Here is a 10245-nt window from a genome sequence, read left to right as displayed (position 1 = left end):
ATGGACGAGTTTGGGCTTGTGAGCTGCACAGGCATGTGACAGCCATGCAGAGTCTGGATATCATTATTAGCAAACCATGGCAATGCGCTTTCAATTCTAACGCATAATAACAATAATAATATAATAGCCTATAAAATAAGAATAATAATCATCGCTGTGCAATGATTGGTCCGAGCGTAATAATCACATCATTTGTCAGACTTTTGTACAATGATTTCAATTACCTGCATTTATTTATGTCAACCATATTTCCCAGGTGTGATGTCAAAAGTAAACACGAAAAGCCGGTGACGTGGCTGCAGCGTCCTCAGGTGGACTCTCATCTATTATATCACAGACACAAAAGGAGGAAGCTCAGGTGTCCGTTCAGTCTAAAAAACAACCCGCTGAAGATGGAGCAGTTTGCAGAGACCTTTGATCCTTCACCACTGACCTTTTGTTATTTCAGCCACCAGAGGAACTTCAGTGGAAACAAGTCGAGCACGTTTCCCCACGGTAAACATTATCCTTGACGCATTAGTGGCCTGGGAGCTGTGCAGGGTGGGCAGGTGGGGCATAAACGGTGGTAAATATGAAAAACTAAAAATAACTCAACTCAGAAACTCAGTTGATTGTTGTTAGGTCAAAATAACGCGTCATGTAAACAAAACTATTTCCAGAAAACCGTTAAAAAACACGCCTCTAAAAGACCGGTCTGCTGACTTGTATTGTGTTAAAAGGCACGCGCTGTAATCTGTGCACGTTCAGAGATCTATGCCATCCTGAAAAGGTGGGGAAACGAGATGAAAAAATGTACGTACGTTAAACCCCGCAGCATCCAGCCCACAGAGCCGAAACAAACACAGGAACACGTTGTGTACACGTCGGGCCCTCACAGCCGCCCCGGTGTATAATGTCAGCAGAGGTTTGCAACAATATTCCTAATTGCACGGCTGTCCAGGAGCGCCGTTTGATGTTTACATGCACGTTGATCCCTTAGCTTGCACAGAGATGAAGGTCAGTCATGCGCCGTGGCCTTTTTAAAATATGACACGAGGAAAAACCCAAAGCATGTGTCAAAAATTGGGGAGAGAGTGAAGGCGCAAAGTTATGGCGTGTGTTTGTTTCTGGTGTCGGGAAGCAACAAATCTTTCTTATTGCTTGCAAGTGGGGTTTCTGTACAGCGACAGCATGTATGCAGAGGCAGTAAAGTTATAAATAATCCATTTAGGAAATATTGGTCTGCAGACTTTTAGCCTGAAAGCTAATTACCTAAAGGTTAAGACCTAAAAAGGTAATTTCTTTATCATATAAGAGCTGTTTGCCTCAACGCCTGAAGAGCATAATTGGCAAAAAATACGACATTTGGTGCAAAAACCGTAATGCAGATTAAATGGATTTGCCGTTTGAAAATTAAAAGGTGAAAACTGTTGAGCGCTTTTAAGTGTAACGTCTAAATACATCACACCATATTTCATTTAAAATTGGCACAGGTGATAAAACTAACGTCTGTCATGTATTTTCAAAATGCACGACCAGTGATTCCTTCCAAAGGTTAAACATTTTGACGGCCTCGTTTTCAGCTAAAGATCATCGCTGTGAAGGATTTGTTTTTGGAAAGTGTAGCAGTCGGTGCTTGATGCGTAAAGGAGAGCTACAACATGGGCGACAAATGAGGAAAAAGTGTGATAATCCTCGAACGCACTGAGATACAATTTAAAAACATCAGCCAACTGCATTACTCAAAACCAATCAGTCATTTCCTCCCATTTCCTTAATGATGCCATTCAAACGGTGGTGTAGTGGAGCGTAAAAGCCACCCAGACTCAGGTGTTTCACCTTTTTTTTTAAATGATAGAACATCAACTTTTTTCTTAGGGGGGGGGGGTTGGAAAGGTTTTCATCAAAGCAAACACAAATAAATGATTAAATGTATTATACGTTGTATTGGATTTTATTAGCAAAAGATTGATCATTTATTATGAAAATATTTGTATTTTTTTCAGCTGATGGTTCCTTGTGATGGTCACCCACTGGAGCATTTACGCATCTTTTTATTTAGCGCGAAATCACTGTTGAAAAGGCGAAGATCTGATCCAAAATCTTGATATTTCTTTACTCACCATCTGTCTCAATAACAAACGCATTCATGGTGGTATATCCCCAGCTTTGCTTTCTGATGGGAGCAGGACGAGGAGGAGGATGGGGGGGGGGGGGGGGGGGGGGATATCCGTGGACTTGTCATGTCAAACTTTTGGACCAATAGCAACGCAGCTCTGAGATATCTGGAAAGTCTATTGGAGGGGTGAGCCAATCAGCGGGGGAGAAGCGTTGGAAGTCCTGCCTCCTAAATTCAACAGATTGAAATGTAAGCCTGTCTGCAGCGCCGTCAGGAAACAGATCGAGCATTTTCGTCCCTCTTGTTCCTTATCGCGCAAGAAGATTTTCTTGGACGCGGTTTTGGACAGCGGACACGCTGGACGCGGAGCAGGATCCACGCAGGAGGCACAATCCGGACACCGTGTTCTTCCTTTGCGGCTTTAACACGATGGGTGAGTTCAATGTGGGATCGTTTTTTTTTTCTTGTCAGGGATGCAGCACACGGTCCAACGGCAAGGTGGTCAACTGTAGCGAGATACCGGCTGTCTGTGGTGTTTTGGCGGGTCGGGTTATCTGATAATCCAGTGGGAGGACACCAGCAGACTGAATTATGACATGTGTCAGTTACGCACGAGTTTTGACTTTCGTCTGAAGTTTAGCGCAATAACAACTCTGTCAGCTATTGGTTGGTGCGTTTCACCCAAACAATACACATAACTAAAAGTAATACATTTGTATTTTAGAGTGAAAACTGTTTTTTGGGTAAAAACACTTAAAAATATGTGATTTTGCGGAATGATTGAAATTTTAAATGCACTAATAAAACACGTTAAAGAGTGCTGGTTACACAATGCACTTATACATGGAACAACTTAGAATAAGTCGATTAAAACACTTTTGCCATATTTGAATGAAGTTATACAATGATGTGTTTAAATAGCAGGCCTTTTAAATGTGTGGTTTAACCCGGGTTAAAGCAGTCTGTGGTGGGCCATAGGTCGGTTATGATCGCTGTCTCATTGTTCCGCCGGTTTGTGTGTTTGTTTTCGACACCAGAGCCAGCCTTCGGTGAGGTGAACCAACTCGGCGGTGTTTTCGTGAACGGCAGGCCGCTCCCCAACGCGATCCGGCTGAGGATAGTGGAGCTGGCCCAGCTCGGGATTCGACCCTGTGACATCAGCAGGCAGCTGCGCGTCTCCCACGGCTGCGTCAGCAAGATCCTGGCCCGCTACAACGAGACCGGTTCCATCCTCCCGGGGGCCATCGGGGGCAGCAAGCCGCGGGTCACCACGCCCACCGTGGTCAAGCACATACGGACATACAAGCAGAGAGACCCGGGGATTTTTGCCTGGGAGATCCGGGACAGGCTACTCGCCGACGGGGTTTGCGACAAATTCAATCTACCCTCCGTCAGCTCCATCAGTCGGATCCTCCGCAACAAGATCGGGAATCTGTCCCAGCAGAGCCAGTATGAGTCGGGCAAGCAGGGGCCTCACCCACCGCCCCAACCAACGATACCCTACAACCACTTGTACTCATACCCGACGTCCAAAGTGCCCACTCCCCCTGGCATGCCCACCCTTCCCGGACACATGGCCATGCACAGGATATGGCCCTCCTCGCACTCCGTGACAGATATTCTGGGGATACGGTCTATTACAGAGCAACAAAGTAAGCATGGCGGCACGGAGGGCGGTTGCATTTGTTTATTGCACTACATTTAAACTACGTTTGAAGAGGGTTTTGCGCGCAAGAGTGTGAATGTATGAGAGAGAAAGTGGATGCATTTTTTTTCCCATTTGAGTTACTGTGATTGTTTTTTATAGGCCTCCAAAAGTCGGGATGTTATAAACTCCAAGGTCTCTATGGGAAAAGAGAGAGCTTAAATACCAGTTGACCTGCGGCCTGATATTGATTTGAAAGGGAGGCAGGTTAGTCTAGAAACAGATGGTCCGGCTTGCAGTAATAATTAAGAGGCGGATGTGGAATATTAGAGGGACAGCGGAGGGAAAGGCGGTGAGACGAAGTGCATCAAAATGAGGTGTGCTGAATGTTTGCCATGACTTGGAGCCAGACATTTTGTGCAGGTTTTAACCTGGATTTTTTTGTGCTGCACGTGTTGCGATTGTCGCTTACGTGTCACATGCAGGTATGGGCCCCAGATAGCGTTGGCTTGCACTCAGCGAGACCACAACTGTTTTGGAAACAGTGAAACGGGATCCGGCATAAATCAGTGTTAATGGTCGGCTCGGTGTTGTGAAAAGGGATTTTCTCAGAGCTTGTTTTCCAGTGGCAGGGAGCGAAGTGCTGTCAGTCCATTGCAAGCGGTCCTGCTGTCAGGATTCATGGGCTACCAGGCACACAAAGACGCCCCGGCTCCTCTCCACCGCCATGCGAGAACTTAACTCGGGCAATCTAAACAACACAAATGTAAGGCAGATATTTCACGAGAAATCACATGGGCAGGAATGTGCTTTGAAACGCTGCCTTTCTAAACAATGTGTGCATTTCCAAATGATTAGCAGATGTTTGTGGCAGGTTTTTTTAATGCGTAGTTTTACAGTAGGCCTATACGTTCAAGGTGAGAGCTCTTGTGCACCAAAGTGACTTCACCAGTCAGATTAATAAAAAACAACTGATTTTTAATATTTATCCTTAATGAGGAATAGCAAAAATCAGGACAATATGTACAGGATTACTAATCAGGCCTAGTGATTTTATTTGAGCTGTTTAATTTAACGCGCATGCGGGGACACACTGATTTAAGCACATTCCATTTCTGAATTTATCCAAAAATACTATTTCCACATGTACAAAACGCATATATTTAAAAAAGCTCTTTATCGAGTTATAACTTTGGTGGGCTTGCCTTTCCCCGTGTAAACGTTGGGGACTGTATTTAACAGAATATCCATCACGCACAAAGGAGGGAGACGATGAAAGTAAATCTAATTTGTCCCCCGACAGGAAGACGCTTTGGTGGGCTATAATGTCCCTGACCCACCAGAGAGTCGTCTCGCTTCCCCGCCCATCTTCAACTCAATCTGATCTTCAGGGGGAAACTAAACGATTTCGTTTATTTCACTCTGTATACTTGAAGGCACGTAAACAAACAAATCACAATGTTCTAAGTCAAAATCCCGATCAGAGACAGTTAATGCCTGATCACGATTATTGATACATTTACTGAAACAAGATAATTCATGTTAATAATATCTCACGTGCAAAAAAATTGAAAGTGTCTATTACAGATTATGTCAATATTGTACTGGACACTAGAACTGCTATTCTTATTTGAATAACGTTTTATTACAATTTTACGCACACGAAAGCCCATTGGACGTTTGAGCTATTTGTGCGTAAAATGACAAATAATCGTGCTTTAGTGCAAAATGTCACAACCTGGCTAACCTGCGCCTCATCGATGCATGAGAGGCAGCGGCCTATGCGGGTCATTTCATAATCTTAAAATCTCCTCTTCCTCTCTTTTGCCCCCCCCCCCCCCCAGTTAGTGACAGTGCATCCTTTTCTAGCGCCAAACTAGAAGAATGGAGCACTATAAACAGGATTAATTTCCCTCCAGCAAGCTCTCCACTAGTCAATGGCGTGGATAAACCGCATTTAGAACCTGAAGCAAAATACACACAGGTAAAAAAAAATGGACACCTCATTTTTTTGTAACCTAAAAATGCAACATTAGTGAATAGAGTTTATCCACACTGCTGGCAAGCTGGCTTTTAATCTAACTGAACTCTTGAGTATTTCATAACATTTTAATAATTATGTGGTTTGGAAATTTCACAGCGTTAATGCGCTCCTTATGCTGGCTGGTTGGTAATGGTGCTTTTTAAAATATCTTATTATTCTTCCACTTCCTGTACAGCCTGCTGCATAGTCAGTGAATCATCCGAGTGTAACTCCTTTAATATTTAGTAGCTTAAATAGATTTGGATAGTCTAGATATTATCTTGATTCTTGTTTTCAAGCTCGATATGTTGATTTACTTTTTTTTTTTTTTATTGTGGAGTGTTTTAACACTCAGAAACTTAGTCACAAACTAAAACGGTTTCCTGCTAAATTATTCTAACATAGCCCTTTAGGACTTTAATGGGTTGGTTTCAGCGTTGGAATCCACGCAGAGTTTGAGCCAAGACACTGAACTGCATAAGGAACATTGACATCAGCATAAATCGTCTTATTCAGCTTTATTGCGAACACAAATTCAGAAGTAAAGTAAGTTTTCTTTGTCTAAAAATAACTGTTGTGCAGGCCTTTACTTTCGGCACATTATTCTTTTTAATATTATGCGGAGTTCCACAAAACAATAAGATAAATACACCAATCGACGCCGAATTGCACACTAATTTAAAATACTTAGTTTTCCTAATTATAATTCTTAAAAATACAATTTATTATAAAACCTGAATCTATTTATAGAATTTCTTTTCTCAATCAAAATTAATTTTAGTCGTTTTATAGTCTTATTTTTGGTTTTCTAGAGGGATAACGCATATGTGCGCGTGCATTCGTCCTCGTTTTATCTTATTTTGACAGGGCGTGTGATTATCGTTACATACAAAAGCAAACAAAAAACAATTTCATGCAGCATCATTTATTTTGCCACTTTATGATGGGGGGGGGGACTTTTCATGCCTGTTACGCAGAACACTGGGCCGATGCTGTGAGATAGCAGCGCTGCACACGTTGTTAAGAACAAGCCAGAACAAGACTGTCTGAGCGGTTAGAACACCAACCGTACAAAAACAGAAGTGACCCATTAAATGCAGAAAATAACAACTCTGTAAATTACAGATTTTATTGCATGAAAAACAAAATTAAGTAGTGTTCCACCATAAGACTGGAGGATTAACCGAGCCTTTGAGGCCGCTTCAGCAGCCTGCGAACATCTAACGTTAAATAGATCTGCATTTGTTCTTTGAGGGAAACGCAGTAAAACAGAGATGTCATGCAAGGAGCGTGCTGAAAAGTGTTCAAACTGCAATTAATTTTCTTCGAATTTCCAAAACAAAGTGTCACTTGTCTCCTTCATCTTTCGTAACGTAGATTGTGTGTAGAAAGATAATTCAAATGGGACCCTGAACGCATCATCGGCCTAAATCATAACCACTGCTTTCTGTATGAGGCCAGAGGGCTGCGGTTAGTAACATGTGGCCTATAGGCGCTGTTTGGAGGGCAGATGCACACACGGGACTCTCAGGCTTTTTCTCTGGAAGAAAGAAGAGCAGCATCACTAAAATAGATTTAAGGTTGAGTCACGAGCTCAGTGCGCGCGGCGGCTCGGAGTTTCGAAAACGGTTGAAAATGTCAGTAAAATGGATTACCAGTTTATATTAAAAAGACAAATACAACTGATTGACAAAAGAGCTGTGACACTGTTTACGCAACAAAGTTGGTAAACTCTTCAAGTAAATACACACATATATATATGTCGTTTAATAGTTTTACACGCTGAATTAAGGTGCTTATAAATAGTTTTAATGATTTGTTGGAAATATAAACTATGGGATCAGAGTGTGACAAAGTAAATACGTTTGAGTTATAATTATTTGGATGAATGGCGTCAATGCTTTTATTTAATATTCAGTTCTGATTTGACTTGTTCTAAAATATGACTAAGTCAAGAAGCCATCAAAACACCAACACAAAGAAAAATACATATTTTGACTAAAATTAACTAAGATTAACCTAAACAAATTCATAAAAAAGATTATTTACATACAATACACATTTATTATCTTTGCAGGATAGGATAATATTTGTATATTGATAATAAATAAAGTCTAAATTCTAAGATATAGGAAATATACAATACATTCTTATCCACCTCTGAAGTAAATATACTTGTATAGCAGTTACACATAAACATATCTGTCGGTCTGATAACAGCCATAAATACATGCTTTGAAAACCTGTCTGTGTCAGACAGGTGTTGATTCATCTCTGCAGCCATTTGTGAGGCGGTAGTGTTCTTGATTGCATTATACTGTAGTTGTGTGTGTGTGACATGTGGTGCTTTTCATTAGTGGAAGATGTGATCATCCTATATTCGAATTAAGCATTTTTCCAACTAATATAATTGAAAAAAACAACAACATTATTTTAGCTCAAAGCCTGTGTGGCTGCTTCTGAAATTAGCTTCAGTATCGTTGAGCCGAGTGAAGACACACAATCACCCACAAACACCAACAGACATCCACAGTCACCCAACACACACGCACACACACACGCACACGCACACACACACACACACACACATGCACACACACACACACACAACTAGGTTTCTCTTTATAGTTATGTTCTATAATTGCCACAAATGTGAGCTCAGAGTATAATTTTTTATTTCTATTTGAAAGAAACAGCCAGTGACTGGTGGACAATGAAGTCAACCAAACCAAAAAGATCCCAATTTTAGAAAATAATTCTCAGTAGTCGCAGACCACCCAGCAACAGAAATTCGGCCTCCCTGCTGAAATGCTTTGGTGAATTCCTCAAGTTAAGTCCTGTCGCTGTGCCAGAAAACCAAAAGCTCATTCATGCTCCGGACCCCATGTTTGCCTCATTCTCTATCATATTTCCCCTCTTCCTGCCCTTTCACTCTCAATCTCTCATGACATCTGTTTTGTGGCGCCCCCCAACCACCCCGTCTCCCATCGTCTGACGTGGTATAACAACGCAGCCGGAGTAAACGTCCACTTTTGGTGTAGAAAACAAGTCCCATAGACAGACGGGCAATCACGCATGTATGGTTTTTATCCATCTTTAATATGTTCTAGGGGCACGAGAGCGCATAATTGATCATTCATGCTTTCATCAAAATTGGGAAAATGTTTTTTTTTTATGTGGTGGCTGTGAAGTTAGAATTATAGTTTCTGCTGTTTTTAATTCAATCACTATTCCTTTCACTTTCCCCTACAGCTTGCTTCAGCCCTTTTCCATTATAACTCAGCAGCTTGTGTGTGTCTACCTGGGTTGGGGGTCACCAAACAATGTAGCTAAAAATGAAAGTCTTGCTTCTTAATCCACAGCCAAGAGAGTAGCTTTTGTGGCAGATCATTTTAGGTTTTCAATTCTGAGGTAAACCACAGACTGAAAATCCCAATCTGTGATCTCTACACCGAGCACGGGGCCCGAAAGACAAGTTGTCAGTGACCTTTCAGACATTTAACGCAGATGTTTCTCTCTCTTTTGTTCCCAGACGCTGAATGGCTTGCCCACAGTGAACAGCTATGTCACAGCACCCAGCATCCCTCCCTAGCACCCTCCCACCACCCAAGTGTCACCCTACATGGGGTACAGCGCCACCACGTCGGCCTATGTGACCGGTCCCACATGACAGCCGCCCAGTGGCAGTGCGCTATCTCCCCACAACTGTGACATCGCCACCTCTCTGGCTTTCAAGAGCATGACAGCCAACCGTGACGCCATGCACCCCGTCACTGCCTCGGCGCTGTGAAGTCAGACTGATGGGAGAGAGCGAGGGAAGGGGGAGGAGGAGGAGGGGGGCTTGAGAGACAGCGAGGACAGGAGTCTGTCCCCTGTGGCTTCATTTCATTCCCGCTGCCTCTTTCCCATGATGGACTCGGCCCCAGGACCCATATTTGTGCCCCCTCCTCCTCCTGCTACACACAGTCAGACCAAAGACACACAAGGAATAAACTGTCTTTTTTTTTTTTTTACAACAAACTTGTTTGAAAGAGCTTGCAGGACAGACAGGTGTACTGAAGGACTGATGTATGACTGCTCCTCTATCCATCAACACAATTCCTCACAGATTCTTTATTGCACACTTCTGCAAATGTCTTTGGGCGAGAAAATGGGGTAATGTATAACTTCACAAGTACGCAATCAAAGAGCGGAAAAACTTTGCATTAGTGTTTCAGGGTGCTTAATAATTGTTTTTTAAAAATATATATATATTTGTTTGTATGCTTTTTTGTGTTATGTTTTGATAAAAGCAACTGGCTTATGGAGCATTGTTTTCCCACTTCTCTAAAAATGTACTTGTATGCAAGAGCTCCAGAGAGAAGTTTATTTATTAGATTAAGGTACGTTGAATGAAGTGCAACTAGCCTTACAGACAGCATGGGAATCTCCACGTACGTTTAGAGACAAAATTGGCATTGGTCTTTTGTTGGAGGCGAG

General features: G+C 42.3%; 1 protein-coding gene across 1 annotated transcript; it reads left to right on the top strand.

The window, feature by feature from the left end:
* On the top strand, window positions 1-10104 carry pax9 (paired box 9). Its single transcript, XM_076108025.1, is given in 5 exon segments — window positions 1-18; window positions 2290-2388; window positions 2390-2531; window positions 3136-3750; window positions 9299-10104. Coding segments are annotated over 5 exon segments (1053 nt in total). The 3' UTR covers window positions 9478-10104.
* Window positions 10105-10245: the final 141 nt, after the last annotated feature.

This window comes from Anarhichas minor, unplaced genomic scaffold, assembly GCF_050575085.1.
Source record: "Anarhichas minor isolate MPS153535 unplaced genomic scaffold, ASM5057508v1 ptg000040l, whole genome shotgun sequence".
In the NCBI taxonomy this organism is placed as follows: Eukaryota; Metazoa; Chordata; class Actinopteri; order Perciformes; family Anarhichadidae; genus Anarhichas; species Anarhichas minor.
This window is presented reverse-complemented; position numbering and strand designations above follow the sequence as displayed.